The 19698-nt window shown below is 39.2% G+C and overlaps 2 protein-coding genes and 1 long non-coding RNA gene across 4 annotated transcripts; 2 read left to right on the forward strand and 1 right to left on the reverse strand.

The window, feature by feature from the left end:
- Window positions 1-2298: 2298 nt before the first annotated feature.
- Window positions 2299-8504, reverse strand: eloal (elongin A, like). The gene is made up of 11 exons (XM_038737355.1): window positions 8387-8504; window positions 7034-7090; window positions 6811-6923; window positions 5875-6715; window positions 5702-5798; window positions 5459-5626; window positions 5270-5367; window positions 4280-4460; window positions 4063-4177; window positions 3358-3464; window positions 2299-3209 (listed from the first exon to the last, which is right to left on the reverse strand). Exons 1-11 carry the CDS (start codon window positions 8462-8464, stop codon window positions 3148-3150), a joined length of 1917 nt encoding a protein of 638 aa, XP_038593283.1. The 5' UTR covers window positions 8465-8504; the 3' UTR covers window positions 2299-3147.
- A 1283-nt stretch (window positions 8505-9787) lies between these two features.
- On the forward strand, window positions 9788-13907 carry klhl31 (kelch-like family member 31). The gene is made up of 3 exons (XM_038737933.1): window positions 9788-9897; window positions 10845-12050; window positions 12150-13907. Exons 2-3 carry the CDS (start codon window positions 10876-10878, stop codon window positions 12880-12882), a joined length of 1908 nt encoding a protein of 635 aa, XP_038593861.1. The 5' UTR covers window positions 9788-9897; window positions 10845-10875; the 3' UTR covers window positions 12883-13907.
- Window positions 13908-15123: 1216 nt separating this feature from the next.
- On the forward strand, window positions 15124-18909 carry LOC119916815. 2 transcript variants are annotated; one of them, XR_005447166.1, is made up of 5 exons: window positions 15124-15500; window positions 16681-16850; window positions 17507-17599; window positions 17689-17969; window positions 18537-18909. It is a non-coding gene; the product is annotated as an uncharacterized LOC119916815 (long non-coding RNA). The 2 variants fall into 2 exon arrangements; XR_005447165.1 differs by lacking the exon at window positions 18537-18909 and having other exon boundaries at window positions 15127-15500; window positions 17689-18024.
- Window positions 18910-19698: the final 789 nt, after the last annotated feature.

Consider the following 19698-nt stretch of genomic DNA (forward strand, 5'->3'; position numbering starts at 1 on the left):
CACGGGGGAGGTGGGGATAAATCTCGTACCCGTGCGACAAACAAACAGCGGGGAGGAAGGGGATGCAACAGATTGCTACGGCGGGACAGTCCTGGATTAAATTTACCGTCCAACACAGGCAAGTGAACACCGAAACTCTAACTGTGAGTAAGTCGCGGAAACGTTACCGCGCTACAGAGGACCATGGGAATTATTCTCCGTCGTTGTCTGACTTTGGTTAGTTTGTAGGCACCTGTTTTCTTTTTTTCTCTCTCCACTTCGTTCCGGGTCTCACGCCGCTTTTAAACCCCCTCGTTTTTTATCGTAAAAAGCACAGGCTACATCTCCGTGTGGAAGAGGGTAGCATTCTCGTTTCGTCGTCTCGTCCCGGAGTTAATTTCCTCTCCAGTCCAGTTTCTGACCCGGAACATTCACTCCCTCATTCCTATCCTACGTCATCCTTCCACACTGCTCCTCCCTCCGGTCCCTCCTCTGGATGGTCCCGTCCCGCACAGGGCCGCCATGACGGGGCACCGAGGACTGACAACAGCCCTGGGGGTGGGGTGGGGTGGGGTGGGGTGGGGGATAAATAAAAACTCCGGACCATTTAAAAATATTTGAAATACAGCTGTAGTAAAAGCTACTTTAGAATCTTTATTTAAAATATCATGTTACCGCGTTTGAAACAAGGGAAACCTATGCGCCACAAAGCTGTAGAGAAGGATGGTGGTGGAAGTAACTTACTTCATCTTTTTACTATGTCACTGTTGAAGGAAGAAATAGGCCTGCATTTAATTTAAATTCATATGCAATAGGCTAGAGTAAATCCTTGCTCAAGAGTTTTGTCACTACAACCAGAGGTAGCCTATTGTGGGTAATATACTGAGCTATTGTTAGCAAACTTGAGGTGACATTAAGTAAAATACTACTGTGACTGACATTACTGATGCAGTGTACCTACTTTATGATTCTTCCCTACTTGTACTGTTAGGTACGCTTAAACCATTATCTCTTGATTGTCACTTTTGCCACAGTTGTTCAGCAAGCGTTAGGGTATACTGTCTTTCTTCAAGTAAAAGCTTACTTAAATTTACTTAAGTAGGTCTAACGTAAAGTTATTGAGGTATTTGCTTCTTTACTCCACCTCACTTCATTTCACCGGGAAAGAATGTTTGTCTTTATAAATTAACATTTTACATCATCAAAATGCTGTGTACATATAAAGCATTAGTATAATCAAACAATATAACATTGGCTAGGGCCATTCTGCCGTATAGTGAGTACTTTTACTTTTCATACTTATATACACAGGCCTATATATTTTGCTGTTAATTCTTCAGTACTTTAACTTTAGTAGGATTATGAATGCATAATGTCTAATTGAGTATTTCTACATTGTGGTAATACATCTCAATACTTCAACCTCTAGAGACCAGAGTGTGTAGATCTGTTCAATGGTTAATTATAATCAGTCAGATGCAAAAAAAAAGATGTAATGGCATTTTTTATAGTTTTAAAGTGGGAGTTAAACTGTACTTTAGGTTAAAAATAATCAAAAAGGTATGACCAGCTGAACCTGAACCTCAAAATCATCAATATCAGGTACTGAAAAAGGACCCACATTACATCCGTTACCATGTCTGTTAATTTTACCTTTTAGTAATACTGTGTATATTCCTGCACCTAGTTACAATTAAACATATACAGTATATCATAAACCTGTTACTTGTGGGGCCCCTGGGTATTTGTGTGTGCTTTGCCCAGTTGGTAATCTGGCCTGGCTGAACATGCCCTCCTTTAGCTTTACTTTGTGTCCAAAGGCAGGAATGCGTCCAACATCTTATCAGTAAATGAGTGTGGAAGTCTGTTTAAATTGTCACGTGACATCCTGCACGACTCATAATTCAGCTTTCTAAACAACCTTCAGGTCATTTTGCTACCCCCTCTGAGCTTAGCAGAGTTCAGCTCTGATTTTACCCAATAACTCTCTACTGCTATTAGACATCTGGAGGATTAGCAATGAATACAAGGGTAGTTTTTTTTAATTCTCAATCTGGTTCTTGGATAACAAGTATGTCTTATATGTAATGTTGCCCTGTAGAAACAGATTCATGAGAAAAAGAGATATGTTCACTTACAGGCTTCAAATCCTTCTCTTACCTTCCATTATATCATGAGACATAAGCCTCCAATAAATCAACATTTTGAAACTTACTAGCAATAAGATACATTCACAAACCTTGTACATACAAGAAATAGCAGCTCACCTCAAACCAATAAATAAACATGAAGAAGGATTAATAATCTAAGGACAAAGTATGAATTTGGCTAAAAGCTGCCACAGGTGGTGTTGACAGCCGCACACCTCAGAGCCATTTTAATATCTCAGATGTTCAAACAAAAAACATAGATAGACAGGATGGGTCCTAAAGAAGATGGCTTCCCACCTACAATACAACAACATAGGGATTTTAGCGAGTTGACAAAGAACTGCTTTCTTTTCATTATGTTGGACAATTTGTTGGCATCTTTTAAGAACTGAGAACACAATTTGGACCCAAACAAACAGGATGAAAACAGATAATCTCTTGATAACTGGTCGATATATATTTATAGATTCCATTTTTCTAAATCCACAAATAGCTTGAAAAAAAACTGTTATAATACAATATATGACCAGCAATAAATCTAATGTATTAAAGGTGTAAATATTTGATCAGGTGCCACTGGGTTCACTTTGATTTTGTTCAATTTAGTGTTACACTGATATCATAACATTGGCATTTACAAAAATAACATGGCATTGTAGGTGTAGTAAAGTGTTTGTAGGAGACAATTGTAAATATACTAAAAGGAAATATTACATGACACGCCCTAGAGGGAGCCAAACCCCATTAAATAACCTACCGTCTGACCTTTTACAGCTCAAATAGGCTCAAAGACAAAATATCAAATCACATGAATTTGCTCATTTCATTGTCCATTTAATAGTGAAGACAATTCACGGTTATAGAGAAAAAAAAACATGGCAGTTGCCTATATATTTAGACAAACAATACATACTAATCAAAGGTGAACACAGGCCTTCTATTGCCTAAAGTTAATCAATGATAAGGTGCACTTCCATCACATCCACACACTAAATACCAAGACCATAAGTGTTAGCGTTTATCTGCGTCCCAGCTGTTTCTTGAATGCCTTTAAGGACTTAGCCATCATTGGAGCAACTCCTGTGTGAACAGGGAAAAAAAGATAAGGGTCTATATGTACAGCTTTCATTTCTACCTTTGAAAGAAAGGAATATATCTGATCATGATAAATATCTGAACAGGCCAGTTAGAAAAATTGTAGCAAGCTTAACAAGATTTTTCAGCTCACTTGTTTTTTTGCGAGGATCTTGTGTAGCGCTTGCCACTGAACTGGTGCTGCTGCACCTGCTGGGCTCATTACAACTCTGCCTCGGTCTGTTGTCCTGGACCTTGACACTGATAATTGAAGAAATAAATAGTACAGTGCATTAGTATCATTTACAAAACAAAACTAATGCACATAGAATGACAAAATGAAACTCCATCCACCTCCAAATGTCAGTGTTACACTTCAGTTAGTGAGCTTAACATCCCATGTTGCAACAGTTTACAACAAAGGACCCGAGGCCGTCTCTAACCAGAATAAAACCAGTTTATCCAGCACATTGCTCCAATTCCTGTGTTTGGCAAAGCTCACCCAAAAAGGCATTTCACCCACTGTTATCACATGAGTCTCCGACAGGTTATGACCCTGCTAAGCTGCTGTTGTTGAGTGATCACTTTGTAGTTAAGGGCTTTTATGTGGGAGAGGAGCGGGGGCCTACCAGGTGTTCATGTTTTGCCAAAGACAGATGCACAACAATGCCCCAGCTGACTTGTTTGTAAACTTTATCATTATGAAAACATCCATCAGAAATGAAAGAAAAAAAAATTATATATATATATATATATATATATATATATATATATATATATATATATATATATACACACACACAAAATAATCACAAAACCTATGTAGAGATTTCACTATATTTAGGACGCTGAAACCCACCTGCACCTGAGTTGATGAGGCTGCTGAACAGCTGTTCCATAAATTTCCTGCTGAATTCGCACATCTCTCGGTGGCTTGGCAACAGTGTGAATAAATGCCATCTTCACCTGCCGACCTGAAAAGAAATGACACAGTGTACAGAACATAAGGAGTAAACAATATTTTTCTACAGCATACAACGTCTAAAATATATTCAAGTTCAGTATTTAGTACACACCTTTGGGTTTGCTAGAATGTGCAGAGACAATGCTTTTTGTCAGTCTTTGGAGTTTCCTTTCCCTCTCCTCAGACAGCCTGATGTACATTTCTTTCCATGATTCATACTCCTGAAGTTTGGAGTCTTTAAAGTCCTTCTGACAATGTTTCCCCCATAAGTGGTCTGTAACACCAACGTATATCTGTGGAAACAAAAAACAGGCCTCACAACACAAAACCTACGCTCAAACCAGTTTTTCTTCTTATCATAACTTTTCTAATCTCCAACAAAGGTCTATAAAGTTTAGGTTTACTGAACCTAAAGAATAAAATGACATACACTCAGTGCCCACATTAGGAAAAACCTGCAACACCACAATTAACAGCCCTCAAAGCTCCTTCAAATCTCGCACATCTCAGCATAAAAGCATGACAGTGGGGTCCGGAGGAGGAAGTTACTGCTCACCTAAACATGACTATACCCAAGAATTGTGATGTTGTTGGACTGTTGGTGCCAGATGTGATGGTTCAAAGCTGCACTCCCTGGATTTTCACACTTCACAGCTGAGTGAATAAGGTCAGAGAAGTAGCAATTGGCCGTTCAAAAGTACACAGGCCTTCAACTTGTTGAAACTTACTTGGATGAGATACAGCATAGCACCATAATGGCTTTCAGTACTTGGCTTCATATTGAGCCACACTGGGCATATGATGACTGACATAATACAATGATGTTATATGTAGCTACATAAAATGTATGTACTTGTGAGAGTGTATGTGTCTTGTATGTGTTTCATGGGAATCTACGTGATTTACAATGTTAGCCTCCAGTATTAAGCATCATTTGCATGCCAGTGTGTAAATGTTCTTGCTGTTGATCCTTCATGTCCTTCATGAATTTCAGCTGCTCTAGGGACAAATGGGGGTCCGATGCAATGCTAGGCAGGTGCACCTAATAAAGTGGCCACTAAGTGTGTGTCTGCACTAAATTTATTCATATTCACATTCTTACTGGGTTGCATTCTTCAATGCGTAGTAGCTGCTCTGGTGTACACCTCTCCAACACTGGCTCGAGGATTTCAAACGGGACTCCGCCAGTTTCATAAAGCACTGAGAAGAGATCCCAGCACCTAAATATAAATCCAACAAATTGACAGACTGATCAGAGCCCTGTGCAAAAGGCTCTTTAAGCTTTACTCACAGTTAATATTATTCTGGAGCGTGCGGATACACTGTTGGTGCAAGCTCATCATGGTCGGGAGAAAGACGGTCTTGGCGCCAGAGTACACTTGCATCTTCTTGTTAAGTCGTTGACCAGTAAAGACTGCAGACTCCTCAGTGACGTCACAGAAATCTGACTCCTTCTCAACTTTAAGGGAAAAAAAGGAGCGTTAAGAATGAAATGTGAAAATGCAGCTGGATTTGTTATAGTTGTTTACAGTACCTTTCCTCTCAAAGTACTCAACACAGGATGGCTTTTCATACTCCGGCAGAAGAGCGGGTAAAGGAATGTCCATCAAGTCCATTACAGACTTCTTCATCTTCGAAGATATGAGGGATTAGTAGTCAATATCAATCAGTAATGGCCTAAACTTTTGAGATCATTGTCAAATATACCTGTTTTGGAGATGTAACATTTAGAGACATCACATGTGACTTGAAAGCTGTCATGCCAGGACCTTTTGTTGCCTCCTCTTTCGAAGCAGTCTTGATTTTTTTGGGAGGTTTCTTCACGCCATATCTATCTTTTCTCTTCAAAGCATTTACGTCATAGTTCAAGCAGGACTCAAAAGACATGGAGGGCTCCGCAGGGTCACCATTGCTTTCCTTATGCTTTATTTTAGCCTTTTTGTTTTTTGAATGTTCCTTATTTCCAGAGTCTAGTTTGTACTTCAGAGTGGTGTGTTTCTCTTTGCCTGTTTTTTTCCTTTTTTTGTTTTGGGCCTCCGAGCTTCTCAGTATTTCTGAAGGTCTGTCATCTTTGACACTGGCCAGGTTGGAAGTATTTGAGTATTTTTCTCCAGACTCGAATGAAGAAGATACTTTACTTTCCTTTGACGATTCTTGTGATGTCTTCGATATCTTATTTGACTGTTTTTCTGACCCAAATCTTCCACTCTCAGAGTTGCTTTTGAATTTTTTCCTGGAATCAGACCTGGATTCCTGATAAGTGTCATCTCTCTTAGAGATAGTCTGGTTTTCTTGTTCTTTACTTTTCTCTTCATTTTCATTCTGGTCTTCATGCCTTGTCTGCTCTTCACATTGTTTCTCTGAATCAGCTTTCCTATTCTCCGTTTTGAAGAGAGACTCATCTGAAGAATTCTGACTCTTGCCATTAGACATTAAGCAATTATTGTTTAAATCCTCCATCATCAAACTTCCATTAGTTGGACAGTTTCGGTCATCCAGTTCATCTCTAACAGACAATCTCTCTGCAACATCCCCATGTTCTGTGTGGCTGCATCAAGGAAAAAAAATTAAATTTAAATTTTAAATACTAGGATGTCAAACACATACACATTCAAATTAAACTTAAAGCTGAATACACTTTACCTTGTGGAGTCCTTTGGGACCAGTCTTTTCCAACACCTAACTAGTGACCTGGCAAATTCTCCAGCCTGTTCATGTCTGCGCAAGGAGTTAACAGTTTTGCCAATTCCAGTTTCCTAATTTATATGCAGACGTGAGTCAGTGCAGTCAGAGAAACTTTAAATTATCCAAAATTCATTATGCAATTATATGAAAACAAAATACAGTCTTTGCAACAGAGACTCACAGCAAGAATGTCTAATGTGATATCCAGATCCTTGAGTTTCTGCAAGATTTTTAGAACCTGAAAAGAAAGTAAGAAACATATTAATCCCTCTAGTTATGTGACCATGCTATTGAACATTTCACAACCACCATTTAAAAAGGTATATTACTGTGCTTGACTGTTGAAAAAGGAAATACACATCTTCCATGGCAGACTAAAAACTCATCTGTTCGGACTGCACATTAAACAATCTCTCTCTACCTCTTATTGTTTCTAAATGCAGCACTTGAAGCAGTTCTTGATGAAGTTGATGTAGCCTACTTGCATGATGACTCTTGCAGTTTTTTATGGATTGTATCCACATGATTGAAATTAACTTCTTGTACATCGCTTTGATTAAATAAATCTAATGAAATAACTTAAAAATATATATATAACAAGCATCTAAAAAGTAAACTGAACCCCTGACATGCCAAATATGGCAGTCCTGGTTTTGGATCACCACAGTTGCTGATTGTGCATTCAGAGCAGAAGCTATGTATGGGAGCGTCACACACCCACTTAGGCTACTCCTTTTACTGCGAACTATAAATGGATAATGCTACTGCTGGGCTCAAAAACTCTCACTATATAACTGAATCAGGGTTTTTTGAGGACTGCACTTGACATTTTAAATTTAATTTCAATATAGGGCATTTAAATTTAATCTGACTTCAACATTGGCTAATCTTTAAGTCCATCTGCACGTTAAACGGACTCGAACAAGCCTGCAGACCGCACCAGCCGTCACCGGTGATGGACAGCCGCCATAAGTTGAACAACTGCAGGAGTTGCCAATTTTAGCAGCGAGGCGCCTCCCATTTAAACAACCTGACCCCCCGCAGTAAAGTGCTTCAAATGCGGTGTGGCAGCAGCGCACGTCATAGACTGAAACAGCTCTCAATCATCAGCCTCTCTCCGCACATTGTCATGGATGCAAGACGAGCAAAACGAAATCTAGAAAGCTTTTGACAGAGACGAGTCTGTATCATAGTTAAGTTCACGTTTTTACAGTGTCCACTGTGACAGCAGGTGCTGGTAGGTTCATATTTAGACCAAACACTAAATGAATGGATATTGCGGTCGGTCAAAGTGGCGTTTTATTTGTTTCTAAATAAAACTACGGCAAACTAGTACGACGGAACAAAGCCATGAATGAAAAAGTTAATGTTGCAGGTGCAATAATGAGCTGTATCCTATCATCATATCTAGAAGACAAACATCTTTTTAAAAAAACGGGAACGTCTGATGCAAATGGTGCGGCAGCTTTGCCCTTCAGCTCTACTCTCTTTACTGCGCTACACTTGTATGAAACAAATAAGCATTTGCATCTACCGTAGCAGACTCTGCTGTGTCTGTGAGCTGAAGTTTGAACCGCGTGACTTTCTTCACCACATCAGAGCTGCTGGCCATCACGGCGATTCACGTGCAACCGTCTACACACACCGGGCAGCGCGCGCCCCTTGATGACACTATTATAATGGGCCGAACCAATGGCAGAAATGTTGTTAGGAATAATATAAAAATTTATATGAAATAAGTGAATATGAATATGTGACAAAAATAGACGTTGTTATTCATGAAGAATACATAGCCTACATGGACATATTGGGCTCATGAAAGAGAGATTTCTCATCTTTATGTCGGAAGTAGGCTAATGCATAACGATTTTTTTCCTAATGTGATGAAAGTAGGAGCCCTAAATCCTGCTCTCTTTTCCAAGAATTTATACCCAAAGAGATCCATGAGTTTTATGCATGACTCTGAGCACATGCACCTTTTATGTTTCATAAACCAACACATCAGCTAATATGAGCTGAGGTGGGTCACTCTTACATTTCTTGAAACTAAGGAATTCACCTTTTCCATGTCTCCTTAAACTTTTGTATGTCCTCTGCACAGAGAGCTGCTGCAGGATTCTGCATTTTAGCAAACACATTATTAAAGCTGGGGTAGGCAATTTATTTCAGAAGAATTTTTTATTATATTTGTTGAAACACTCTTTACATCCCGGCAGCAATCTATAAATCTAATGCTCTTGACGAAAAAATGAAAATAATCTTAGATCTGTGGCTGTTTCAGGATTATAATAAGCATTCATTCAGCCGAAAAGATTGAAGGGTCTATGCCTGCCTGTCTACCTTACTGTGCATTAAAAAATGTGTTTTCCTGTTGGATACTTTCCAAATCTAGCTGTCTCTTGCTAGTTTCTCCAACATTGCCTGTCCTAGCTTTAAATGTGCTGGAAATTAAGTGGTGCACAAGTATTGTAAGTGTCCTCTGTCCACTTTAATTTGTATTTTCTCTTAAATTTCTTTGAAATTCTGCTGATTTCCATTTAGATTGTCTATAAGATTAAGTTCAACCATACATCAAGGTAATTTTTACTTTCATTTTTAGTATTGTAAGTGTAATGTATTGTAAATCATTTTTATTTAATTTTTATATAACATGCTCTTTGCACCACTGAGAGATTTTGACATTTTTCTAAATAGTGGTCAAATAGAACTCCTCCCATTGAGGCTATAGGTCGAGCCCCCACAGTATGTTGACATCAACCTACCTTGGCTATTGTGGGACATTATGGTGGGAGGTGTGTGTGTGTGTGTGTGTGTGTGTGTGTGTGTGTGTGTGTGTGTGTGGGGGGGGGGGGGGGGGGGGGGGGGGGTTGCATGGTCCCTGCCCTCTGCCACATGCATTGCACAATAGTTGATTGGCACTCACAACCCAAGAGGAGGAGTTAACTGCATGTCTCCTTCTGCTGGGGTGACTGCTGGTCTCTCTCTCCTGCTCCAGTAACTGGAGGCACAAGTTCCTTCTTCACCAGCCTCAACTTCATTTCTCAGGTAAGTGGAGCTTTCCTACTGCTGCTTGATTGTTTGTCATTTTAATAATGAAAAGGCAATTTGGTGCACTTTAATGCTTCAGCGTTTGTCATTCATTTTAGAACAGAAAACGTGCTCTTTCTTACTTACTTAGGCTTCAAAGGGCTAATAAATAATCTGAAGCTGTTGACCTTTTTGAAAAATTAGTTTTTACACATCGCCATGGTGACAGTAAGCTTCAAGTTTTCTAGGGTTGTGGTAAAATAAGGAGTGGCGTTTTATGAAACTTGTTTTTTTGTCTTATAGATTGTGTTAATTGCAAACTTATTCAAGACGAAACTAAAACATTTAAATAGCATAAATAAAAGAGACAAAAAATGTTTGCCCTAATTTGAACTTAAACAATCAGAGGACATGAGGCCTGCGTCTCAAAGTCTATAAAAGGAACCTCATGGGTGAGCTGTCCAGCGTTGCTATTCCTGGACATACTGCTGATAAATTGTGACAGATGCAAAGAGGTGCATGTTGACCCACTCACTCTCTCCAGTATCACCTGGCAGCACAAATGTTTTGAAGGGTGTCAGTGTCTGGTCGTGTCTAAATAAGTTCCTCTAACTCCAAAATAGAAGACAACATTTCTCCTTAGATCCAACAAATTTAATGTACTGGGATTTGACATTATTGCTCAGTTTAGGGCAAAGTAAACAGTACACAGTCATGATACAAGAGCAACATGACCTCAAATTTAGTGCAAATGCACAGCTCACAACAGCATACAAGTGAAATAATTTAAAACTTAAGTTTCAGCAATATAGGCCATTTTAAACATAGTTTGAGAGCAGACCAGATTAAATCTAGGGGATTTTTTCATTCATATCTGTTACAAGTTTATCTGTAGCATGTGACTTTATGACTGATATGATACATCTTTTCTGACACTTGTCTGTCATGTTTTTTTATATTTTCAGAAGGTCTGGGCTGTGTTCTGCTGCTACAGCCATGGCACCCAAAAAGAACAAGGCCACCAAAAAGAGCAAAGGAGACATAAATGAAATGACCATAATGGTTGAGGACAGCCCTGTCAACAAGATCAACGGGTTAAACACTCTGTTAGAAGGAGGAAATGGCTTCAGCTGCATTTCAACTGAGGTTACTGATTCTGTATATGCCCCAAACCTCCTGGAGGGTTTGAGCAATATGAGACAGGATAGCTTCCTCTGTGATCTGACAGTCGCCACCAAGTCAAAGTCTTTTGATGTGCACAAGGTTGTCATGGCCTCTTGCAGCGAGCACATCCGAAACATCTTAAAGAAGGATTCGTCGCTCCAGAAGATCGAGCTGAACGACCTGTCACCCGTTGGCCTTGCCACTGCAATCACATACGCATACTCTGGAAAGCTTACCCTGTCGCTGTACAGCATCGGCAGCACTATCGCTGCAGCCATCCTGCTGCAGATTGGCACCTTGGTGAAGATGTGCAGTGATTTCCTCATGCAGGAGCTCAGCGTGGAGAACTGCATGTATGTGGCCAACATTGCTGATGCCTATGACCTCAAAGAAACCAAGGAGGCAGCTCAGAAGTTCATGCGGGAGAACTTCATTGAGTTTTCTGAAATGGAGCAGTTCCTGAAGCTCACCTATGAGCAGATCAGTGATTTCCTCTCAGATGATTCCCTGCAGCTTCCCTCCGAGATCACGGCCTTCCAGATCGCTATGAAATGGTTGGACTTTGACGAGAAGAGGTTGAAGTACGCGGCAGATCTCCTAACTCACATCCGCTTCGGCACAATCTCTGCCCAAGACCTGGTGAATCACGTCCAGAGCGTGCCACGGATGATGCAAGACCCCGAGTGCCACCGTCTCCTTGTTGACGCCATGAACTACCATCTGCTGCCATACCAACAGAACATCCTCCAGTCACGCAGAACAAAGGTACGCGGTGGCCTCAAGGTGATACTCACAGTCGGTGGACGCCCTGCCTTGACAGAGAAATCTCTCAGCAAAGACGTTCTCTACAGAGATGAAGATAACGTGTGGAATAAGTTGACAGAAATGCCAGCAAAGAGCTTTAATCAGTGTGTTGCAGTCTTGGATGGCTTCCTCTACGTGGCAGGTGGTGAGGACCAGAATGATGCAAGGAACCAGGCTAAACATGCTGTTAGCAACTTCTGCAGGTAAGAACTAATCGTGACTTTTAATCTTTATTTTTGGGTTTGTCATATTAGTTTGCGTAGGACTAGAAAATAACTATAAATCCCTCTCACATTCTTTAGATATGACCCCCGCTTTAACACTTGGAATCACTTGAGCAACATGATCCAGAGGCGCACCCACTTCAGCCTCAACACCTTCAACGGCCTCTTGTTTGCCATCGGTGGGCGAAACGCTGATGGCGTTCAGGCCTCAGTGGAGTGCTATGTACCTTCCTCCAATCAGTGGCAAATGAAAGCTCCCATGGAGATTCCCCGCTGTTGTCATGCCAGCTCCCTCATCGATGGCAAGATCCTTGTATCCGGCGGTTACATCAACAACGCCTACTCCAGGGCGGTGTGCTCGTATGATCCCTCCACCGACACCTGGTACGATAAGAGCAGCCTGAGCACACCCCGAGGCTGGCACTGCGCTGCCACAGTGGGAGACAGAGCTTATGTCATCGGTGGCAGTCAGCTGGGAGGTCGTGGGGAGAGGGTGGATGTCCTCGCTGTTGAATCATACAACCCTCACAATGGGCAGTGGAGCTACTGCGCACCTCTTCACACGGGAGTGAGCACGGCCGGTATTTCCATTTTGAACAGCAAGATCTATCTCCTCGGAGGCTGGAACGAGGGCGAGAAGAAGTACAAGAAATGCATTCAGGTTTACAACCCTGACCTCAATGAATGGACTGAGGATGATGAATTGCCAGAAGCTACAGTCGGCATCTCATGCTGTGTGGTCACCATTCCCACACGGAAAACACGGGAGTCCAGAGCCAGTTCAGTGTCTTCTGCGCCAGTCAGTATATAAGGGTCTAGATGACAATAATGATGTAGTTTACGTGTCCAAAGGTCTCCAGCAGTTCTGTTGCATAAATCTTGGTTCTAAACTCTAACAGACGTCCCTTTTTTGGGGCCAAGATGATCAGTTTAAACGGTGATCATTATTTAGATGAGCAAAAATGATAAAAATGCAAGGATTACAAATTTGGAAACACATTTGTATAAACCCCATTAATAACAAACACATTGGAGCCAGTGCTAGCGTTTTAAAAGAGAATTCAGAAGCCTTGAAATGTATTTTCAGTATTTATAGTTTACTAATTAGTATAAATGGCATCACTAATGTCTGGTAATGTCCATGACAGAGACAAAATGGACATGTCAATAAACAATATCATTTTTAGACGGAAATGATGGGGCCAATTCAGATGGGATAATAAAAGTCAAATAAAAGGTTAAAAAAAAAGCTAAATGAATGCTGTTATAAACATTAATCTGTAACATAACCGTCTTTTTTTTTTATCCAGTGCCGTTAAATTAATAATATTGCGTTGTTTGTGAACAACACAGTCAATAATATTGAAGGATTTAGTGACAGTCCTGTTGACTATAGCTACTGTGATTCTTAGATACTTGACCAGAGTAATGAGCTAGAGCTGGAGTAAGTGTTGGCATCACCTACCAGGAGTAGGTGTTTGTGATTAATGTTTAAACACACTGCACAGACGGGCAGCAGTTTCTCTACATGTGTCTCATGTACAGTATTCAGTGGTCTCGTGTCGTATGTTGCGTGATCGTCATAAACACTTACTGGCGCGAGGAAAAAGGATTATGATGGAAAAATGTTGGAATGATGAGTGGGTTGATCGAATGGGTTTAGATGTGACAGCAATAAACAATTTTGTAAAAAAGAAAAGGAAAAATATAACTGATGGGAATGATGTTGTCAGCCTGAGCTTTCCTGGAGGTTAGTACTCAATTAATTCCCTGACTGCTCATGTCTTTAAAAAAATGTTTGTTTGTTTTTAAATTAAAGAGATGAAGTGTATGCTACTCTGTGCGATGGTCATTTATTTAAAATAATGTTTATTCTGTTCATTTCATGTCATGTCACATCATGTGATGTGTTTTAAAGGGGTGTATTTGTGTGTCACACTTCTGATTCAGGTGTGTTTTTGACCAACATAAATCAACAGTTCTACATGTTTCTAATGTCAATACATATCTATTTTCCCTTTTTTAGTGGTGTCTTTTACTCTTGGGAAATTATATGGCTTGATGAAAAGTGTCAATATGTTATGAAAACAGCAATATAAGGATTTAGTTTCACCAGATTTGCATGGTGTTCACTGCAGCATTTGTGGACCAGGAGGAACAAGAGAAGAGGTCATTTAGAGGGCTACATTTCCATTTTCAGAATGAATCATGAGGAACCCTAACCCCAAAAAAGTGAATACCCTCAAGCCTCCAGTGAGTAATACTGCAGCTGTTTACTACAAGTAAATCTCCTCAGTGTGTGATCAATAAAGTCTATCTTATCTTATCTAAGCTTATTTGTAGCTGTTAAGTCTGCCTCTAATTTGACAGTAAAACCCATAAATATTTCAGCTCTGTGAGGAGGGCTGGAGCCTCATTTCCACTGTATACATACTTGACATTCAGGCATGTAACACAAGCCTAATGAATACATAAAGGAGTTATTGCATTATGCACAATACATCATTTTTGGTATACTCTCTGGGGACCATTAGTCCCAAAGAGTGAAGCATCTCTGCAGCCTTTAATATCAATCTTAAAGGACAGAATCAGTTTCTTGCTATGGGTAACAAGGTTTTTCTTTTTTTCAATTTAATTCAGTTTAATTTTAATAAAATTTTATTTACATAGCACCAATTCATAACATCAGTTATCTCATTGCACTTTTCATATAGAACAGATCTACTCTTTGTAATATTATTTACCAAGCACATGGTGACAATGGCAAAGAAGGAAAACTTCCTTTTAACCGGTACCTTGAGCAGAACCTACTCAGGGTGGCCAGCCAACTGCCTCCACCATTTGGGTGGGTGGGGGTTACATTTTTGTCTGACATGTCACATACTTCTGAGCACCACTCAGAGTCGAGCAATATTTGAAAGTTAGTCATGAATATTTAATGCTATAAAAAATACTTACCAGCACTTACCAAATTTCCAGGGGCCTTGTGATGCCTACACTCAAAAAAATTATTCTTGGCTATCATAAACATGAAGCAATACTTTTAAGTAAAATGTAACTGAAATACATGCAATCAAAAGTTCATTTATTAAAAATTATTAAACACAACGTAAATATGCTTAATATAAACTGAATGTAAACAAACAGAGTAAACTTTAAGAATGATTTTTGGCCATCATAAATATGAAGTGATATTTTATGTAAAATGTAACTAAAATACATAATATCAAAAGCGTATGTAGTTAAAATAATTAAACACAACTTAAACATGCTTAATATAAACTGAAAGTAAACAAATCGAATAAACTTTACTAGCTCCAAAAGCAGGCTGCGCGCATGTCCTACTGTTGCACATGCGCATATTCTGCTTTGCCCTGTATTCTTTTGAGTGAGCGGGACAACATGGACGTGACGTTAAAGTTTTATAAGGTAAGTCCAATCGTTTTTCATCTGTTGTTTTACTGTGTAGCAATGTGTCATTTTAGAAGTACATCGATTTAAATGTGTTTTACAAAGACATTTTTTGGTAAATGCAAGTGTGTGTGCAATGCTTTGCTAACGTTAGCCTGTAAAACATTCGTACCTAGCATAAAGTATGCACAGGAGTAACGTTAGCTTCAGCCGTTAGCACGAGGTTTTGATGTGATTCAGCAGTAAATAAGCAGCCGTGTGTGTTTGACTATGGGTGAAGGAGCTTGGGAATGGATTTGTGTGAAGTCAGTTTTTGCTAGTTTTGCTGTGGCTGTTTGTAGTTAGCGCCGCTTAGTTAGCCCCTCAACCGCAGCAGTATCATGCAGATGGAGGGGGAAGAGCGGACTTCACACTTGTTGATACCTTGCTATAAAAACCCATCACAGGTACGGCAGTACGCCGTCTGTGGAAAAAGACAGACAGACTTCTATTAACGGACACACTGTGACCTACACTGTACATCTACTGCCAGACTGACATCTGATTACTCACTCGCTTTCAGCGTCACTTTATGCCGTTCGCTCTCTCTCATTCGCTCGTCCACTCAATCGCTACGCAAACACACGCCCTGCAGTTAAAAGACTAAACTCCGCTGCTCTGATAACTGCACCTGTCACGTAGATGTCCTTAGATTAATGAGGAAAGGAAGCTAGCGAAGCCTGGTTTACCGTGCTCACACAGTGTGCGGATGAAAATAATTTGTTCCGCATTAATATTAAATAATTGAGTGAAATTTTAATAGCAGTGGTATAATTCAGCAGCGGCAATGCCTCGAATATAGGGAAACCATGTCTCTGTAATGTGCACGACAACATTACCTTATCAATTAACATTTAGATCCTAATGGATTTGTGAAATCTGTGAATAAATAAACCCAGCTTTAATAGTTGAGGATATTTACAGTAGAAACCTTGTAAGTGAAATATTACATTTATTGCCCAGCACTAATTCTCAGCCCATTTTATATTATCTGATATTATTGGCTGAAATTATAGACAATTATATGACAATACGAAGACAATATTTGCTTTTTATAGTCCAAAGTGTCCAAATGTGACTTGTTATTTTGTTTTGTTTTTTGTAACTCAGAAAATAATTCCTCATGTACATCTCTTTTCTTTCACCGTTTCTGTCATAGATGAATGCAGAATTCATGCGTCTAACAACTTCACCGCTTCAAGCCAAGTTCCTGGCACAGCTTGACAAATACGCAGCCAACTTAATCAAGGTCTTCAGCAGTAGAGGAGGAGCTGCTGGAAGGAAGATCCGATTCCTCATGGCTCCAACAGCTAAGGCAATTTGTAGGAGGTAATAATTGCAGGTTTATCAAAAGAACCCTTTAGCTTTTGTATCAGTAACTGTTGCTTAGTTTCATCTGGTCATCAGTGTGGCATTCTGACTGTAGGACAGGACAATAAAACAATAACAATAATTATCACGATGTTATTTTTTTTCAATAACAATATAACAATTTTTTTTTTTTTAATTATTTTATTCACTTGAATCATGCACAAATTAGGACTTAACTTTTATTAAGATGTTGTATTTGTTGAGGAAAAAGGACTGTAAACAGCTTTTACTTAAATGTACTCATGCATATTTGTTGACAAAGATTTTGTCATAATTGTTTTGAATGTTCTACCTCAGATTGTTAAGTTATCCGCTGTTAGGCATCAGGTGTTGACCATAAAGAAGAGTTTAAACCACAATTAACCATCAGGTTCCTTCAACTTTCACTCAGGAGATTTGATACTTATTGTGATAATTATCAGTATTGAAAGATATGAAACTTTTTATTGTGATAACTGTTTTGGCCATATTGTCCAGCCCTACCTGACTGTTGTTTTCAGACCCCAGGCCTAGGGATATTGTATTTTCTTCACAACACTTGTAGCACAGTTTTGATTGGACAACAACAGGGCTAAAGGTTCAGAGGTGCTATGTATGTTTTGTTTTTTTTTCAGAGTGAAGACATTGAGATGAAGAGGGGCTGTGTCGTCAGAAGCCTGTGTGTTTACCTCAATGAGGACAGCAACACACTCATCAAGGAGTACTTGGTCAGTATCAACATTTAATGTGCACTCTTAGTATTAAAAATGCAATCTTTTCTTTATTTCAAAATTGTCAATTTATGTTTCACCATTAGGATGTCAACAGTGAGGAAGCTAAGAGAGAGATTGCACAGACCACCATGGGGCTGTATGTGATTTGCAGAGAAGGTGCTGATGAAGAGGACAAGCCAGCGGATGTTGGAGTGGTGGTTGAGGGTGTGGAACTGCTAAGCGAGCTAGGATGTATTTCCTTTGGTTGTGCCATGCTTTTTGGCCTGATCTACACACTCAACCTGAACTATCTTTCAGAAGGATTTGATGAACATGGATGGCAACAAACTGTCCCCAAAGGTGCAAACATTAAAGATTAAGATGCGTCAGTGAGCTCACAAGAACAGTGCTGGATAGTTGAGCTTGGCTTGCCCCCCCCCCCCCCCCCCCCCCCCCCCACTGGTTCGTGTGTATTTACAACAGCTTGGTGTTCAGATTACTTTTGGCATCTTCTATTGCCCCTTTCTGTTAACTTGCTGATTTCTTCAAATCTGCTGTTGGAGTGTTGAAGGAATTAGTGGAGGAAGCCGCTCTCGGACCTTGCCATTTTTGAGATCTTTGTTGCATACACCAGCTTGAGAGACCTCTTTTTATGCACGTAATAAGGCCGTTTGCCTTCTTTCATGTTTCTCATGTCTAACTTATAAAATATCTCATTGACTGCACTTACTTTAAATGTGTCTGTTATCCAGGTCCTTTCTTAAAACTGTAAGATGTTCTCGGGGGAGAGTGCATATGTGTTTATATTGAGACGCCGTGAGTCAGCAGTTAAGTCAAGATGACCATCCAAATATGTAAACATGTAACTCTTGCTAAATCAAAAAACAAACTACCGCACACTGATCTGACTTACTACCTTATTTGTGAAAAAATAAATACATTAGTAAGTCAGATCAGTGTGCGGTAGTTTGTTTTTTTGATTTTTCATAGACTTATCCAGGTTTCTACCAGCACCTCATTGTTGTTGCTGTGCTTGGGGAATTTTTTGTTTTGATGTAACTGTTGATGTTGGAATTGCTCAAACTGATATTGGATACTCATATTTTAAACGCTTTGAGTATTGTATTGAAAAAAAGGCTCTTTGAATGGAAAACAATTTTTTAAAAGATTATTTTAAAATTCATTTTAAGTTACTGAATTACTTATTTTATGCTTATTTTTTATTTCTTTAGCCTTCATAGTACTGTCAGGTTTACTGGAAAACCTTGTGCACTTTGCCATTAGACTATTTTTTTGCAATCCGTCAATAAAATTTTCCATTTATAGTTCTTGTATGTTTTGCTTTGTGACTTATTACAGGAAATATAATAACTAATTTGAAATGCATTACGTAGATATAATACATATATGAACATAATGTTTATGTAGAAGTTTCCCTAAACTTTATATTTAGTACTTGAATAAACACGTAAGGTTTATGTAGAAATTCCATTAAACTTCATATGTAGTAATTGAATAAACACATAATGCTTATTTATAGGTTTACATTAATTTAATCAAATCTGAGAAAGTTATGTCATTTATTCAAACTGACTAAACATGATAGAAAAACATTGCATTACATGTCACCTTTTACATTGAACTTATGTAATAAAATTAGATGGAAAATTTACATGTAATTAAAATACTTAAAGTCAACGTTTTAGGGATAATTAGTTTTTTGAGTGTACTCTTTGTTCTCGTGACTACTACCGTACTATATAGGTGTAGTACCGAAAGCTGCTTTGCCAGCTGTCAAGGAAAACTAGTGTCCTACAAATGCAGTTCCTAGTTCCGGTCATGGGAGTATGGTCCTGGGTATGTAGTCTCCGCATCCTTATTTGGGGCAGATGTCAGTGCAGTTCAGTGACCTGTAATCATTTTTTATCCACCCACACACACTCAAAAAAATCGACTGCTGTGTCATTATTACAATCACATTTAAGCCTCTATGATGTTGCATTTAAGTACTCCTGATAAGCTGGTACATTTCGCACTTTAGTTTTAAGCATGACTCGTGGATTTTAATGCTGTGCTTTACAGTAAGTAAATAGCTTTGTAGTTGTTATTAAACA

The sequence above is a fragment of the Micropterus salmoides genome, unplaced genomic scaffold (assembly GCF_014851395.1).
Source record: "Micropterus salmoides isolate LMB-PRFRI ecotype aquatic unplaced genomic scaffold, ASM1485139v1 Ms_hic_scaffold_22, whole genome shotgun sequence".
In the NCBI taxonomy this organism is placed as follows: Eukaryota; Metazoa; Chordata; class Actinopteri; order Centrarchiformes; family Centrarchidae; genus Micropterus; species Micropterus salmoides.